The sequence below is a fragment of the Oncorhynchus nerka genome, linkage group LG26, assembly GCF_034236695.1.
Source record: "Oncorhynchus nerka isolate Pitt River linkage group LG26, Oner_Uvic_2.0, whole genome shotgun sequence".
Lineage (NCBI taxonomy): Eukaryota > Metazoa > Chordata > Actinopteri > Salmoniformes > Salmonidae > Oncorhynchus > Oncorhynchus nerka.
Genome location: NC_088421.1, coordinates 55,727,706 through 55,745,839, shown reverse-complemented (window position 1 = coordinate 55,745,839; position 18,134 = coordinate 55,727,706). Strand labels below are relative to the sequence as shown.

Below are 18,134 nucleotides of genomic sequence, written 5' to 3'. Positions count from 1 at the left end.
ATGTCCACATCTAGGAGAGCAACCTGGAGAAAAAACACACACACACACACACACACACACACACACACGGAGGTTAGGGTGTAGAACATGTTCTCCAGTCAACAGACAGCAGATTTAGCAGGTATCACTTAGCCAGTGCATTGGTGAAAGCACCAATTTGTGGTGAAAGCACCAATTTGTAAGTCGCTCTGGATAAGAGCGTCTGCTAAATGACTTAAATGTAAATGTAAATGCATTAACACGTTGTCCAGACGTCATACCCTCATCTGGCCACAGAGAGGCAGCACTGAGTCGAGCTAAAGATTTTAGCCAATGTTCCATTTGTGACCACCAGGGGGAGACAAAACCCACAGAGAAAGGTTTTGTTTGACGATGACACAGAGTGGGTATGTAAACAGACTGGATGCAGACTTCACCAGGTAGAGGCAGTGAGAGTGTTTTATTTCAGCTTTTATGATTTATTTTATTATTTTATTTCATTGACAGTTGAATGAAAACCTGAGATATAACGTGGTCTGATCAGACGGACGCTATGTGCTATGCTTCTCCTCTGTATCATCACTGTCGTCAGCTATCTGGGTGACCTTCCCACAGTACACGAGAGAGGGAGAAGAGAGAGAAAAGAGGGAGGGAGGGGGGGGGGAGAAAGAGACCTAACGAACGAGTGGAGAATAGAGAGCTTAGAGGGAGAGAGATGTTGAAGTGTTACCTCTTTAGTGGCGTCACTAGCCAGTGCGTGGGCCAGATGTGCGCTGAAGGTGCTCTTCCCTACACCTCCTTTCCCTGACAGGACCAAGATCTTATGTTTCACTGTTAACATCTTCTCTGCTATCTCCTCTATGGCTGCAGGGAGGGAGAGAGAGAGAGGGGGAGAGGAGAGAGAGGGAGGGAGGGGGAGAGGAAGAGAGGGAGGGAGGGAGAGAGAGGAAGAGAGGGAGGGAGGGAGAGAGAGGAAGAGAGGGAGGGAGGGAGGGAGAGGGAGGGAGGGAGAGAGAAAGAGAGGGAGGGAGGAGGAGAGAGAGAGAGAGGAGGGAGGGAGGGGGAGAGAGAAAGGGAGGGGGAGAGAGAAAGAGAGAGTGAGGGAGAAAAAGAGAGACAGGAGGAGGGAGGGAGGGTTGGGGAGGGGGTTGGGGGTGAGTGAGTGAGTAAAGAGATAAAGGCATTAAACATACATTGAAAACAAGGAATTGCAGACTAATCAAATCAGTAGTGCAGCTATTCACCAGATCAAGATATGGGCAGAACAGAGACAGAGAGACTGAGTCTTTACCTGGGTCTGGTGCTTTAGTGGCTCCAGAGGAGCAGAGACAGAGAGACTGAGTCTTTACCTGGGTCTGGTGCTTTAGTGGCTCCAGAGGAGCAGAGACAGAGAGACTGAGTCTTTACCTGGGTCTGGTGCTTTAGTGGCTCCAGAGGAGCAGAGACAGAGAGACTGAGTCTTTACCTGGGTCTGGTGCTTTAGTGGCTCCAGAGGAGCAGAGACAGAGAGACTGAGTCTTTACCTGGGTCTGGTGCTTTAGTGGCTCCAGAGGAGCAGAGGTTCTGGTTGGGACAACCCTGACATGCTGACGTCTTCCCTGCCTGCTCACTGGCCGTACCGGGGCAGTCTGACAACCAATACAACCAATCAGGTCAATACATCAAAAACAACCACCATGACCAACCAATCAGATAATAGCGCCAAATGTAAAATCAAACAAAAAGTGACCAAGATTGAATATGTGGGAAATGCTTGTTTCTTTGTCCACTAATTTGCATGTGACTGAATGAGTTAAAACGCAGATCCATTGACCAAATATATAGTTTATTGGACAGATCCTGTCTATGTTTTTGACAGGTCATGTGATTCAGTTTATCCTAGAGAACAACCCGACCATCTGCACTACGGTCAGACAGGCTTCCGGTGTAGATTTAAGACACCAGGGGGCCGGTACGAGGTATCAATGCGTTGTCAGAATTGTTCCCATTACCTCAACTATTTAAACTGAGAAGAATTGAACGATTACTTAAAAATGAGTCACAGCAGCCATTATGAAAACGGCACGTAAGCGTTGAACAACAAATGAGCTGATTGGCTGACATGACATAAACACTGCTAAACGGATCTGTTAAACTGGTTTGTAAAACTGCGCCATCTGTCTGTTGTCTTATGGAGAAACCATTTTCACGGCACTTCCCCTGAAACACCCGAAATTAAGTTTTTTTGTAGCAGGTTAGGATAATTAACGTAGGTTAAGAGATCGAGGTTTATTAAGGTTAACGGAGAAAATCACTTTGTATCGAAGTGCAGTGAGTATTTGACTATTTGACAGGCAGCTATGCTAACAGGCTCACCAGCTAACTTTCAGACAAACTTCATTAACAACGACGACAACAAACTTAACATTCACAAACAACTAACAAGTAACATTATAAAAGGCTAAAAAAAAACACATATAATTAACGTGGTGTCTGGAGACGGACTTGTTTTCTTATAATAAACTTAAAATAAACTCACGCTGTGGCGCATCACTTGGAATGTCAGCCATGTTTATTGGAGCGCTGTGGATATTCGTCCGGACTGAAATCACGTCTCATCTCAAAAAAGGTTCCGCATACGCACGTTTGACGAAACCAGAGACTAAACTATAAAAAAAATAGACACACTATAATAATTGTAAAACAGCCTGGGGATTGAACGGGTTACCAGGCCCATATTTTCAATATGCTTTTTAAAAATCCGTATAGGGGGGGATCCAGGCCTCTGTGCCTGCTATGGGAGCACCCCACTACGGGCCCAAATCAATGGGGGCTGTCCCTAGTGATTTATGGAGTTTTTTTTTTTTTTAATATCCAGAATTGCATTGTAGCACTACTATAAAATAGAGGAGGGTTGTCTAATTTTTAAAATATATTTTTTGCTTTGGGGAGGGTAGTGTGTTTTTTCCCCCTGGTTTACATTCACTCTCTTTGCTGGTTATACGTTCTTCCATCCACATGTCCTCATCTGCTTCCATACCGAGTTTGGGAAACTAATGTGACTGATACAACATCCTCCACGCACGCACACACGCACGCACGCACACACGCACGCACGCACGCACGCACGCACGCACACACACCTTCCCTGTCTCTCTGGGTTATGAAGCTATGACGGGACCAGCCCCTGCCATGCAAAACAGTTACCCTGGCAACCACCTGACATTCGTCCCTGTCTCGCCCTGAGGCTGTTTGAGGGACGGTTTGAGGAAGATGTTTAACCAGTTCTCCCATGTCACCCCGCTCCTCCTCTCCTCTCCTCTCCTCTCCTCTCCTCTCCTGTCTTGCCCTGAGGCTGTTTGAGGGACGGTTTGAGGAAGAGAACTAGACCTCATCCAGAATGCTGCAGCCCGTCCTGATGTTTAACCAGTTCTCCCATGTTCCCCCTCCTCTCCTCTCCTCTCCTCTCTCTCCTCTCCTCTCCTCTTCTCTTCTCTCTCTCTCTCTCTCTCTCTTCTCTTCTCTTCTCTCTCTCTCTTCTCTTCTCTTTCTCTTCTCTTCTCTCCTCCTCCCTCTCATCTTATCCTCTCTCCACCTTCTCTCTCATCTCCCTCCCTCATCTCCTCTCTCATCTCCTCATCGCTCATCTCCTCCTCTCTCATCCCCTCATCTCTCCTCCTCCTCATCTCCTCATCTCCTCCTCATCATCTCTCTCATCTCCTTTCTCATCTCTCCTGCTCATCTCTCCTCTCTCTCCTCCTCCCAGTAGGAGGTGCTGTAGATAGATCATCTCTCCAGTAGGAGGTGCTGTAATGTAGATACATCATCTCTCCAGTAGGAGGTGCAGTAATGTAGATACATCATCTCTCCAGTAGGAGGTGCTGTAATGTAGATACATCATCTCTCCAGTAGGAGGTGTTGTAAGTAGATACATCATCTCCAGTAGGAGGTGCAGTAGGAGGTGCTGTAATGTAGATACATCATCTCTCCAGTAGGAGGTGCTGTAATGTAGATACATCATCTCTCCAGTAGGAGGTGCTGTAATGTAGATACATCATCTCTCCAGTAGGAGGTGCTGTAGATACATCATCTCTCCAGTAGGAGGTGCTGTAATGTAGATACATCATCTCTCCAGTAGGAGGTGCTGTAATGTAGATACATCATCTCTCCAGTAGGAGGTGCTGTAATGTAGATACATCATCTCTCCAGTAGGAGGTGCTGTAATGTAGATACATCATCTCTCCAGTAGGAGGTGGTGCTCCAGTAGGATGTAGATACATCATCTCTCCAGTAGGAGGTGCTGTAATGTAGATACATCATCTCTCCAGTAGGAGGTGCTGTAATGTAGATACATCATCTCTCCAGTAGGAGGTGCAGTAGATACATCATCTCTCCAGTAGGAGGTGCTGTAATGTAGATACATCATCTCTCCAGTAGGAGGTGCTGTAATGTAGATACATCATCTCTCCAGTAGGAGGTGCAGTAGATACATCATCTCTCCAGTAGGAGGTGCTGTAATGTAGATACATCATCTCTCCAGTAGGAGGTGCTGTAGATACATCATCTCTCCAGTAGGAGGTGCTGTAATGTAGATACATCATCTCTCCAGTAGGAGGTGCTGTAGATAGATCATCTCTCCAGTAGGAGGTGCTGTAATGTAGATACATCATCTCTCCAGTAGGAGGTGCTGTAGATACATCATCTCTCCAGTAGGAGGTGCTGTAATGTAGATACATCATCTCTCCAGTAGGAGGTGCTGTAGATACATCATCTCTCCAGTAGGAGGTGCTGTAGATACATCATCTCTGTAGGATACATCATCTCTCCAGTAGGAGGTGCTGTAATGTAGATACATCATCTCTCCAGTAGGAGGTGCTGTAGATAGATCATCTCTCCAGTAGGAGTGCTGTAATGTAGATACATCATCTCTCCAGTAGGAGGTACATCATCATCTCCAGTAGGAGGTGCTGTAATGTAGATACATCATCTCTCCAGTAGGAGGTGCTGTAATGTAGATAGATCATCTCTCCAGTAGGAGTGCTGTAATGTAGATACATCATCTCTCCAGTAGGAGGTGCTGTAATGTAGATACATCATCTCTCCAGTAGAGGTGCTGTAATGTAGATGCATCATCTCTCCAGTAGGAGGTGCTGTAATGTAGGAGATAGATACATCATCTCTCCAGTAGGAGGTGCTGTAGATACATCATCTCTCCAGTAGGAGGTGCTGTAATGTAGATACATCATCTCTCCAGTAGTAATGTAGATAGATCATCTCTCCAGTAGGAGGTGCTGTAATGTAGATACATCATCTCTCCAGTAGGAGGTGCTGTAGATACATCATCTCTCCAGTAGATACATCATCTCTCCAGTAGGAGGTGCTGTAATGTAGATACATCATCTCTCCAGTAGGAGGTGCTGTAGATACATCATCTCTCCAGTAGGAGGTGCTGTAATGTAGATACATCATCTCTCCAGTAGGAGGTGCTGTAGATACATCATCTCTCCAGTAGGAGGTGCTGTAATGTAGATACATCATCTCTCCAGTAGGAGGTGCTGATATCATCTCTGTAGATACATCATCTCTCCAGTAGGAGGTGCTGTAATAGATCATCATCTCTCCAGTAGGTGGAATGTGCTGTAGGAGGTGCTGTAGATACATCATCTCTCCAGTAGGAGGTGCTGTAATGTAGATACATCATCTCTCCAGTAGGAGGTGCTGTAATGTAGATACATCATCTCTCCAGTAGGAGGTGCTGTAGATACATCATCTCTCCAGTAGGAGGTGCTGTAATGTAGATACATCATCTCTCCAGTAGGAGGTGCTGTAGATACATCATCTCTCCAGTAGGAGGTGCTGTAATGTAGATACATCATCTCTCCAGTAGGAGGTGCTGTAGATACATCATCTCTCCAGTAGGAGGTGCTGTAATGTAGATACATCATCTCTCCAGTAGGAGGTGCTGTAGATACATCATCTCTCCAGTAGGAGGTGCTGTAATGTAGATACATCATCTCTCCAGTAGGAGGTGCTGTAGATACATCATCTCTCCAGTAGGAGGTGCTGTAGATACATCATCTCTCCAGTAGGAGGTGCTGTAGATACATCATCTCTCCAGTAGGAGGTGCTGTAGATACATCATCTCTCCAGTAGGAGGTGCTGTAATGTAGATACATCATCTCTCCAGTAGGAGGTGCTGTAATGCACCCCTACTGGAGAGATGATACATCATCTCTCCAGTAGGAGGTGCTGTAATGTAGATACATCATCTCTCCAGTAGGAGGTGCTGTAGATACATCATCTCTCCAGTAGGAGGTGCTGTAATGTAGATACATCATCTCTCCAGTAGGAGGTGCTGTAATGTAGATAGATCATCTCTCCAGTAGGAGGTGCTGTACTGTAGATACATCATCTCTCCAGTAGGAGGTGCTGTAATGTAGATACATCATCTCTCCAGTAGGAGGTGCTGTAATGTAGATACATCATCTCTCCAGTAGGAGGTGCTGTAATGTAGATACATCATCTCTCCAGTAGGAGGTGCTGTAGATAGATCATCTCTCCAGTAGGAGGTGCTGTAATGTAGATACATCATCTCTCCAGTAGGAGGTGCTGTAGATACATCATCTCTCCAGTAGGAGGTGCTGTAATGTAGATACATCATCTCTCCAGTAGGAGGTGCTGTAATGTAGATACATCATCTCTCCAGTAGGAGGTGCTGTAATGTAGATACATCATCTCTCCAGTAGGAGGTGCTGTAATGTAGATAGATCATCTCTCCAGTAGGAGGTGCTGTAATGTAGATACATCATCTCTCCAGTAGGAGGTGCTGTAATGTAGATACATCATCTCTCCAGTAGGAGGTGCTGTAGATACATCATCTCTCCAGTAGGAGGTGCTGTAATGTAGATACATCATCTCTCCAGTAGGAGGTGCTGTAATGTAGATACATCATCTCTCCAGTAGGAGGTGCTGTAGATACATCATCTCTCCAGTAGGAGGTGCTGTAGATACATCATCTCTCCAGTAGGAGGTGCAGTAGATAGATCATCTCTCCAGTAGGAGGTGCTGTAGATACATCATCTCTCCAGTAGGAGGTGCTGTAGATACATCATCTCTCCAGTAGGAGGTGCTGTAATGTAGATACATCATCTCTCCAGTAGGAGGTGCTGTAGATAGATCATCTCTCCAGTAGGAGGTGCTGTGATGTAGATACATCATCTCTCCAGTAGGAGGTGCTGTAATGTAGACACATCATCTCTCCAGTAGGAGGTGCTGTACATACATCATCTCTCCAGTAGGAGGTGCTGTTTGATCATCTCTGTAGGATGATACATCATCTCTCCAGTAGGAGGTGCTATCTCTCTCCTCTCTCTCTCCAGTAGGATCTCCTGCTGTCCTCCTAGATACATCATCTCTCCAGTAGGAGGTGCTCTCCTCTAGATCTCTCTCCTCATCTCTGCCCAGTAGAGAGGTGCTGAGAAGAGAATCTAGACCTCCAGAGATCATCTCTCCCAGTAGGAGGTGCTGTATCTCCTCTACATCATCTCTCCAGTAGGAGGTGCTGTAATGTAGATACATCATCTCTCCAGTCTATCTCCTCAGCACCTCCCTGTAATGTAGATACATCATCTCTCTCCAGTAGGAGGTGCTGTAGATAGATCATCTCTCCAGTAGGAGGTGCTGTAATGTAGATACATCATCTCTCCAGTAGGAGGTGCTCCCTGTAGAGACATCATCTCTCCAGTAGGATACATCATCTCTGCTGTAATGTAGATACATCATCTCTCCAGTAGGAGGTGCTGTAATGTAGATAGATCATCTCTCCAGTAGGAGGTGCTGTAATGTAGATACATCATCTCTCCAGTAGGAGGTGCTGTCATCATCTCTCCAGTAGGAGGTGCTGTAGATACATCATCTCTCCAGTAGGAGGTGCTGTAATGTAGATACATCATCTCTCCAGTAGGAGGTGCTGTAATAGATCATCTCTCCAGTAGGAGGTGCTGTAATGTAGATACATCATCTCTCCAGTAGGAGGTGCTGTAATGTAGATACATCATCTCTCCAGTAGGAGGTGCTGTAATGTAGATACATCATCTCTCCAGTAGGAGGTGCTGTAGATACATCATCTCTCCAGTAGGAGGTGCTGTAATGTAGATAGATCATCTCTCCAGTAGGAGGTGCTGTAGATCATCTCTCTCCAGTAGGAGGTGCTGTAATGTAGATACATCATCTCTCCAGTAGGAGGTGCTGTAGATACATCATCTCTCCAGTAGGAGGTGCTGTAATGTAGATACATCATCTCTCCAGTAGGAGGTGCTGTAGATAGATCATCTCTCCAGTAGGAGGTGCTGTAATGTAGATACATCATCTCTCCAGTAGGAGGTGCAGTAGATACATCATCTCTCCAGTAGGAGGTGCTGTAATGTAGATACATCATCTCTCCAGTAGGAGGTGCTGTAGATACATCATCTCTCCAGTAGGAGGTGCTGTAATGTAGATACATCATCTCTCCAGTAGGAGGTGCTGTAGATAGATCATCTCTCCAGTAGGAGGTGCTGTAATGTAGATACATCATCTCTCCAGTAGGAGGTGCTGTAATGTAGATAGATCATCTCTCCAGTAGGAGGTGCTGTAATGTAGATACATCATCTCTCCAGTAGGAGGTGCTGTAATGTAGATACATCATCTCTCCAGTAGGAGGTGCTGTAATGTAGATACATCATCTCTCCAGTAGGAGGTGCTGTAATGTAGATACATCATCTCTCCAGTAGGAGGTGCTGTAGATACATCATCTCTCCAGTAGGAGGTGCTGTAGATACATCATCTCTCCAGTAGGAGGTGCTGTAGATACATCATCTCTCCAGTAGGAGGTGCTCATTACAGTAGGATAGATACATCATCTCTCCAGTAGGAGGTGCTGTAGATACATCATCTCTCCAGTAGGAGGTGCTGTAGATAGATCATCTCTCCAGTAGGAGGTGCTGTAATGTAGATACATCATCTCTCCAGTAGGAGGTGCTGTAATGTAGATACATCATCTCTCCAGTAGGATGTGCAGTAGATACATCATCTCTCCAGTAGGAGGTGCTGTAATGTAGATACATCATCTCTCCAGTAGGAGGTGCTGTAATGTAGATAGATCAACTCTCCAGTAGGAGTGTGTGTGTCCATCATCTGTCCAGTGTGTGTGTGTGTGTCTCCAGTGTGTGTGTGTGTGTGTACAGTGTGTGTGAGTGTGTGTGTGTTACTGTGTGTGTCATGTTCCAGTGTGTGTTTGTGTTGTGTGTGTGAGTGTTTGTGTGTCTGTGTGTGTGTGTGTTACAGTGTGTGTGTGTGTGTGTGTGTGTGTGTGTGTTGTGAATACAGTAGTAGTTAGTGTGTTACATCTGTGTGTGTTACAGTGTGTGTGTGTCATCTCTCAGTATGCCTCCCTCCAGTGTGTGTGTGTTACAGTGTGTGTGTGTGTGTTACAGTGTGTGTGTGTTACAGTGTGTGTGATGTGTGTGTTACAGTGTGTGTGTGTGTGTTACAGTGTGTGTGTGTGTTACAGTGTGTGTGTGTGTGTTACAGTGTGTGTGTGTGTGTGTGTATATGTGTGTGTGTGTGTTACAGTGTGTGTGTGTGTGTGTGTGTGTATATGTGTGTGTGTGTTACAGTGTGTGTACAGTGTGTTGTGTGTGTAGTGTGTGTGTGTGTTACATCAGTGTGTGTGTGTGTGTGTGTATATGTGTGTGTGTGTGTGTGTGTTACAGTGTATTGGTGCCCCTGTCTCTCGGAGGACAACTTGCTGCTGTCCCAGTCAGAGTTCAGACGCAGAAGTTTCCGGGCGGATGTGGAACGCGTGTTGCCAGGGCAACCAGGTGAACACCACTTCTAGTGATCGTTCTCTGTGAGCAGATGGCCGAAACATAGAGACTGCAGGCACACCTGGCAAATAAGGTGGGGTTTATGTAAACACACCCACTGGGACTGTGAGGAAACACAGTACACTGACAATACAATAACTCACTACTACACCTCTGGCCTTCTGACAGGTTTCACATTTATAAACACAACACACACACACACCACACACACACACACACACCTGGCAAACACACACACACATGAATACACGTTTGTGTCAGCACTGATAGGTCAGAGTTATCAGCATTAAGTTAAGCCTGTGGCTGCACACAGATGTGCCACGACACAAACGAAAACACACACACACACACACACACACACACACACACAGTCACACACACACACACAGTTGGCCTCAGCAGTCCCCCATTGTGTCTGCTGGCAGAGTTTACAGAGATTAGCTTGGCGTCATTAAAAGAGAGTGTGTTTCCTCTGATCTGAGAGAGAGACAGAGAGAGAACAGAAAAATATAATAGAGTACTGTTTGGCCATAATGACAGTTATGTTTGGAGGAAAAAGGGAGAGGCTTGCAAGCAGAGAGAACACCATCCCAACCATGAAGCACGGGGTGGCAGCATCATGTTGTGGTAAAGGGGTGGCAGACATCATGTTCATGGTGCTTTGCTGACAGGAGAGGACTGAGTGTACTTCACAAAAAAGATGGCTTCATGAGGATGGAAAATTATGTGGATATATTGAAGCAACATCTCAAGACATCAGTCAGGAAGTTAAAGCTTGGTCGCAAATGGGTTTTCCAAATGGACAATTTATTTTATTTATTTTACCTTTATTTAACTAGGCAAGTCAGTTAAGAACAAATTCTTATTTTCAATGACGGCCTAGGAACAGTGGGTTAACTGCCTGTTCAGGCGCAGAACGACAGATTTGTACCTTGTCAGCTCGGGGGTTTGAACTTGCAACCAACGCTCTAACCACTAGGCTACCCTGCCGCCCACAATGACCCCAAGCATACTTCCAAAGTTGTAGCAAAATGGCTTAAGGACAACAAAGACAAGGTATTGGAGTTGCCATCACAAAGCCCTGACCTCACTCCTATAGAACATTTGTGGGCAGAACTGAAAAAAGCATGTGTGAGCAAGGAGGCCTAAAAACCTGACTCGGTTACACCAGCTCTGTCAGGAGGAACGGGCCAAAACTCACCCAACTTATTGTGGGAAGCTTGTGGAAGGCTACCCGAAACATATGTCCCAAGTTTAAACAATTTAAAGGCAATGCTGCCAAATAATAATTGAGTGTATGTAAACTTCTGACCCACTGGGAATGTGATGAAAGAAATAAAAGTTGAAATAAATAATTCTCTCTACTATTATTCTGACATTTCACATTCTTAAAATAAAGTGGTGATCCTACCTGACCTAAGACAGGGACTTTTTACTAGGATTAAATGTCAGGAATTGTGGAAAACTGAGTTTAAATGTATTTGGCTAAGGTGTATGTAAACTTCCGACGTCAACTGTAAGTACAAACAAACACACACACACACATGAATACACACACACATTAACACACACACACACACATGCACAAACACACACTCAGCAGGTTGGATATGGGTCAGAGTTACTCAGCATTAAGTTAAGCCTGGGCTGCACACTGAGATCAATGCCACACACACACACTAAAACACACACACACTAAAACACACACACACACACACACACACACACACACACACACACACACACACACAGCAGATTATCTTTGGGGCCTCAGCATCCCCCATTGTGTCTGCTGGCAGAGAGAGGGGGGGGGATAGAGAGGGAGGGGGGAGAGAGATAGAGAGGGAGGGAGAGAGAGAGAGAGAGTACAAAGAGAGAGAGAGAGAGAGAGAGAGAGAAGAAAGTAGAGAGAGACAGAGACAGAGTACAGTAGAGAGAGAGAGAGAGTACAGAGAGAGACAGTAGAGAGACAGAGAGAGAGAGAGAGAGAGACAGAGAGAGAGAGAGAGAGAGAGAGAGTAAAGAGAGAGAGAGAGAGAGAGAGAGAAGAGAGAGAGAGAGAGAGAGACAGAGAGAGACAGAGAGAGAGAGAGAGAGAGTAGAGAGAGAGAGAGAGACAGAGAGAGAGACAGAGAGAGACAGAGAGAGAGAGCGAGAGAGAGAGTTAGAGTTCAGTAGTAGAGAGAGAGAGAGACAGTTAGAGAGACAGTAGAGAGAGAGAGAGAGTACAGAGAGAGAGAGAGAGAGACAGAGAGACAGAGAGAGAGACAGTAGTAGAGAGGAGAGTACAGAGAGAGAGAGAGAGAGTACAGAGACAGAGAGAGTACAGTAGTTAGTTAGAGTACAGAGTAGAGAGAGTAGTAGAGAGAATACAGAGTAGTTAGAGTTCAGTAGAGAGAGAGTTAGAAGGTTAGAGACAGTAGTAGTTAGAGAGAGAGTACAGTAGAGAGAGAGAGTTAGAGAGAGAGAGAGAGAGAGAGACAGAGAGAGACAGAGAGAGAGTACAGAGGGAGGGAGGGAGAGAGGGGTTTGTATTATATTGGTAGCTGATAGCTTAAGTACCAGGACACAGTTCATATCTGATGTGGTTCCATTGTTGTGGTGTAGAAGAGTAGTAGGAGTGTAGTAGTTGTGTGTGTGTGTGTGTGTGTGTGTGTGTAGTTAGTGTGTGTGTGTGTGTGTGTGTGTGTGTGTGTGTGTGTGTGTGTGTGTGTGTTGTGCCTGCCTGCCTGCCTGCGTGCCTGTGTGTACGTTAGAGTACTAGAGTGCGTGCATGCATGTGTGTGTGTGCCTGTTTCCGTCTGTGTTTCTCTGTGAGTGTTTGTCTATATCCGGGTCGGAGAGAGAGAGAACGACAGTCCAGTCTGAGCTGTAGTAGTTAGAATACAGTAGTAGTTAGAGTTCAGTAGTAGTTAGAATACAGTAGTAGTTAGAGTTCAGTAGTAGTTAGAATACAGTAGTAGTTAGAGTACAGTAGTAGTTAGAGGGTTAGAGTACAGTAGTAGTTAGAGTACAGTAGTAGTTAGAGTACAGTAGTAGTTAGAGAGTACAGTAGTAGTTAGAGGGTTAGAGTACAGTAGTAGTAGTTCAGTAGTAGTTAGAGTACAGTAGTAGTTAGAGGGTTAGAGTACAGTAGTAGTTAGAGTACAGTAGTAGTTAGGGTTAGAGTACAGTAGTAAAGTACAGTAGTAGTACAGTTAGTTAGGGTTAGAGTACAGTAGTAGTTAGAGTACAGTTAGTAGTTAGAGTACAGTAGTAGTTAGAGGGTTAGAGTACAGTAGTAGTTAGAGTACAGTAGTAGTTAGAGTACAGTAGTAGTTATAGTACAGTAGTAGTTAGAGTACAGTAGTAGTTATAGTACAGTAGTAGTTAGAGGGTTAGAGTACAGTAGTAGTTAGAGGGTTAGAGTACAGTAGTAGTTAGAGGGTTAGAGTACAGTAGTAGTTAGAGTACAGTAGTAGTTAGAGGGTTAAAGTACAGTAGTAGTTAGAGGGTTAGAGTACAGTAGTAGTTAGAGTACAGTAGTAGTTAGAGTACAGTAGTAGTTAGAGGGTTAGAGTACAGTAGTAGTTAGAGTACAGTAGTAGTTAGAGTACAGTAGTAGTTATAGTACAGTAGTAGTTAGAGTACAGTAGTAGTTATAGTACAGTAGTAGTTAGAGGGTTAGAGTACAGTAGTAGTTAGAGGGTTAGAGTACAGTAGTAGTTAGAGGGTTAGAGTACAGTAGTAGTTAGCGTACAGTAGTAGATAGAGGGTTAGAGTGCAGTAGTAGTTAGAGGGTTATAGTACAGTAGTAGTTAGAGGGTTAGAGTACAGTAGTAGTTAGAGGGTTAGAGTACAGTAGTAGTTAGAGGGTTAGAGTACAGTAGTAGTTAGCGTACAGTAGTAGATAGAGGGTTAGAGTACAGTAGTAGTTAGAGGGTTAGAGTACAGTAGTAGTTAGAGGGTTAGAGTACAGTAGTAGATAGAGTACAGTAGTAGTTAGAGGGTTAGAGTACAGAAGTAGATAGAGTACAGTAGTAGTTAGAGGGTTAGAGTACAGTAGTAGTTAGAGTACAGTAGTAGTTATAGTTCAGTAGTAGTTAGAGTACAGTAGTAGTTAGAGTACAGTAGTAGTTAGAGGGTTAGAGTACAGTAGTAGTTAGAGTACAGTAGTAGTTAGAGGGTTAGAGTACAGTAGTAGTTAGAGTACAGTAGTAGTTATAGTTCAGTAGTAGTTAGAGTACAGTAGTAGTTAGAGTTCAGTAGTAGTTAGAGTACAGTAGTAGTTAGAGGGTTAGAGTACAGTAGTAGATAGAGGGTTAGAGTACAGTAGTAGTTAGAGTACAGTAGTAGTTAGAGGGTTAGAGTACAGTAGTAGTTAGAGGGTTAGAGTACAGTAGTAGTTAGAGTACAGTAGTAGTTAGAGGGTTAGAGTACAGTAGTAGTTAGAGTACAGTAGTAGTTAGAGTACAGTAGTAGTTAGAGGGTTAGAGTACAGTAGTAGTTAGAGTACAGTAGTAGATAGAGTACAGTAGTAGATAGAGTACAGTAGTAGTTATAGTTCAGTAGTAGTTAGAGTACAGTAGTAGTTAGAGGATTAGAGTACAGTAGTAGTTAGAGTACAGTAGTAGTTATAGTTCAGTAGTAGTTAGAGTACAGTAGTAGTTAGAGTACAGTAGTAGATAGAGTACAGTAGTAGATAGAGTACAGTAGTAGTTAGAGTACAGTAGTTGATAGAGTACAGTAGTAGTTAGAGTACAGTAGTACATAGAGTACAGTAGTAGTTAGAGTACAGTAGTAGATAGAGTACAGTAGTAGTTAGAGTACAGTAGTAGTTAGAGTTCAGTAGTAGTTAGAATACAGTAGTAGTTAGAGTACAGTAGTAGATAGAGTACAGTAGTAGTTAGAGTACAGTAGTAGTTAGAGGGTTAGAGTACAGTAGTAGTTAGAGGGTTAGAGTACAGTAGTAGTTAGAGGGTTAGAGTACAGTAGTAGTTAGAGTACAGTAGTAGTTAGAGTACAGTAGTAGTTAGAGGGTTAGAATACAGTAGTAGTTAGAGTTCAGTAGTAGTTAGAGTACAGTAGTAGTTAGAGGGTTAGAGTACAGTAGTAGTTAAAGGGTTAGAGTACAGTAGTAGTTATAGTTCAGTAGTAGTTAGAGTACAGTAGTAGTTAGAGTTCAGTAGTAGTTAGAGTACAGTAGTAGTTAGAGTACAGTAGTAGTTAGAGTACAGTAGTAGCTGGAGGGTTAGAGTACAGTAGTAGATAGAGTACAGTAGTAGTTAGAGGGTTAGAGTACAGTAGTAGATAGAGTACAGTAGTAGTTAGAGGGTTAGAGTACAGTAGTAGATAGAGTACAGTAGTAGTTAGAGTTCAGTAGTAGTTAGAGTACAGTAGTAGTTAGAGGGTTAGAGTACAGTAGTAGTTAGAGGGTTAGAGTACAGTAGTAGTTAGAATTCAGTAGTAGTTAGAGTACAGTAGTAGTTAGAGGGTTAGAGTACAGTAGTAGTTAGAGGGTTAGAGTACAGTAGTAGTTAGAGGGTTAGAGTACAGTAGTAGTTAGAGTACAGTAGTAGTTAGAGGTACAGTAGTAGTTAGAGGGTTAGAGTACAGTAGTAGATAGAGTACAGTAGTAGTTAGAGGGTTAGAGTTCAGTAGTAGATAGAGTACAGTAGTAGTTAGAGGGTTAGAGTACAGTAGTAGTTAGAGTACAGTAGTAGTTAGAGGGTTAGAGTTCAGTAGTAGTTAGAGTACAGTAGTAGTTAGAGGGTTAGAGTACAGTAGTAGATAGAGTACAGTAGTAGTTAGAGGGTTAGAGTACAGTAGTAGATAGAGTACAGTAGTAGTTAGAGGGTTAGAGTACAGTAGTAGATAGAGTACAGTAGTAGTTAGAGTTCAGTAGTAGTTAGACTACAGTAGTAGTTAGAGGGTTAGAGTACAGTGGTAGATAGAGTACAGTAGTAGTTAGAGGGTTAGAGTACAGTAGTAGATAGAGTACAGTAGTAGTTAGAGTTCAGTAGTAGTTAGAGTACAGTAGTAGTTAGAGGGTTAGAGTACAGTAGTAGTTAGAGTACAGTAGTAGATAGAGTACAGTAGTAGTTAGAGTACAGTAGTAGTTAGAGGGTTAGAATACAGTAGTAGTTAGAGTACAGTAGTAGTTAGAGTACAGTAGTAGTTAGAGTACAGTAGTAGTTAGAGGGTTAGAGTACAGTAGTAGTTAGAGTACAGTAGTAGTTAGAGGGTTAGAGTACAGTAGTAGTTAGAGTACAGTAGTAGTTAGAGTTCAGTAGTAGTTAGAGTACAGTAGTAGTTAGAGTACAGTAGTAGTTAGAGGTATATACCCCTCTATCTATAACTCTCTGGTGATATACCCCTCTATATATATCTCTGGTGATATACCCCTCTATATATATCTCTGGTGATATACTCCTCTATCTATATCTCTGGTGATATACCCCTCTATATATATCTCTGGTTATATACCCCTCTATCTATATCTCTGGTGATATACACCTCTATATATATCTCTGGTGATATACCCCTCTATCTATATCTCTGGTGATATACCCCTCTATCTATATCTCTGGTGATATACCCCTCTATCTATATCTCTGGTGATATACCCCTCTATCTATATATCTGGTGATATACCCCTCTATCTATATCTCTGGTGATATACCCCTCTATCTATATCTCTGGTGATATACACCTCTATATATATCTCTGGTGATATACCCCTCTATCTATATCTCTGGTGATATACCCCTCTATCTATATCTCTCTGGTGATATACCCCTCTATCTATATCTCTGGTGATATACCCCTCTATATATATCTCTGGTGATATACCCCTCTATCTATATCTCTCTGGTGATATACCCCTCTATCTATATCTCTATTATATCTCCCCTCTATCTATATCTCTGGTGATATACCCCTCTATCTATATCTCTGGTGATATACCCCTATCTATATCTCTGGTGATATATCTCTGATGATATACCCCTCTATCTATATATCTGGTGATATACCCCTCTATCTATATCTCTCTGGTGATATACCCCTCTATCTATATCTCTGGTGATATACCCCTCTATCTATATCTCTCTGGTGATATACCCCTCTATCTATATATCTCTGGTGATATACCCCTCTATCTATATCTCTGGTGATATACCCCTCTATCTATATATCTGGTGATATACCCCTCTATCTATATCTCTGGTGATATACCCCTCTATCTATATATCTGGTGATATACCCCTCTATCTATATCTCTGGTGATATACCCCTCTATATATATCTCTCTGGTGATATACCCCTCTATCTATATCTCTCTGGTGATATACACCTCTATATATCTCTCTCTGGTGATATACCCCTCTATCTATATCTCTCTGGTGATATACCCCTCTATCTATATCTCTCTGGTGATATACACCTCTATCTATCTCTATGGTGATATACCCCTCTATCTATATCTCTGGTGATATACCCCTCTATCTATATCTCTCTGGTGATATACCCCTCTATCTATATCTCTGGTGATATACCCCTCTATCTATATCTCTGGTGATATACCCCTCTATCTATATCTCTTTGGTGATATACCCCTCTATCTCTATATATCTCTGGTGATATACCCTCTATCTATATATCTCTGGTGATATACCCCTCTATCTATATCTCTATGGTGATATACCCCTCTATCTATATCTCTGGTGATATACCCCTCTATCTATATCTCTCTGGTGATATACCCCTCTATCTATATCTCTGGTGATATACACCTCTATCTATATCTCTGGTGATATACCCCTATATCTATATCTCTGGTGATATACCCTACCTGAATGAGAATTAAGAACAAAGTTCACAACAATTAACTGCCTTGAGTCTCAACCTCTTTACTATTATAACAGGATAGATTGGTAGAGAGAGAGAGATAGAGAGAGGGGTTCAGAGAGAGGAGTTGGGAGAGAGAGCGATAGAGAGGAGTTGGGAGAGAGAGCGATAGAGGGGTTCGGAGAGAGAGAGAGAGCGGTTTGGAGAGAGAGATAGATAGAGAGAGAGGTTCAGAGAGAGGAGTTGGGAGAGAGAGCGATAGAAGGGTTCAGAGAGAGAGAGAGAGCGGTTTGGAGAGAGAGATAGATAGAGAGAGAGGTTCAGAGAGAGGAGTTGGGAGAGTGAACGATAGAGAGGAGATGGGAGAGAGAGAGCGGTTTGGAGAGAGAGATAGATAGAGAGAGAGGTTCAGAGAGAGGAGTTGGGAGAGAGAACGATAGAGAGGAGATGGGAGAGAGAGAGCGATAGAGAGAGGGGTTCTGA

The 18,134-nt window shown here is 43.4% G+C and overlaps 1 protein-coding gene across 1 annotated transcript in view; it reads right to left on the bottom strand.

Annotated features, from left to right (window-relative positions):
* Positions 1 to 2,586, bottom strand: part of LOC115145490 (cytosolic Fe-S cluster assembly factor nubp1) — a 21,066-nt gene extending 18,480 nt beyond the window's left edge. The window contains exons 1-4 of the mRNA XM_065010911.1: positions 2,498 to 2,586; positions 1,503 to 1,607; positions 710 to 843; positions 1 to 23 (exon numbers count right to left, since the gene is read on the bottom strand). The exon at positions 1 to 23 is cut by the window's left edge and continues 46 nt beyond it. Coding sequence (XP_064866983.1) covers positions 1 to 23; positions 710 to 843; positions 1,503 to 1,607; positions 2,498 to 2,528 — 293 coding nt within the window. The 5' untranslated portion in view covers positions 2,529 to 2,586. The remainder of the gene's footprint in view (positions 24 to 709; positions 844 to 1,502; positions 1,608 to 2,497) is intronic.
* Positions 2,587 to 18,134: the final 15,548 nt, after the last annotated feature.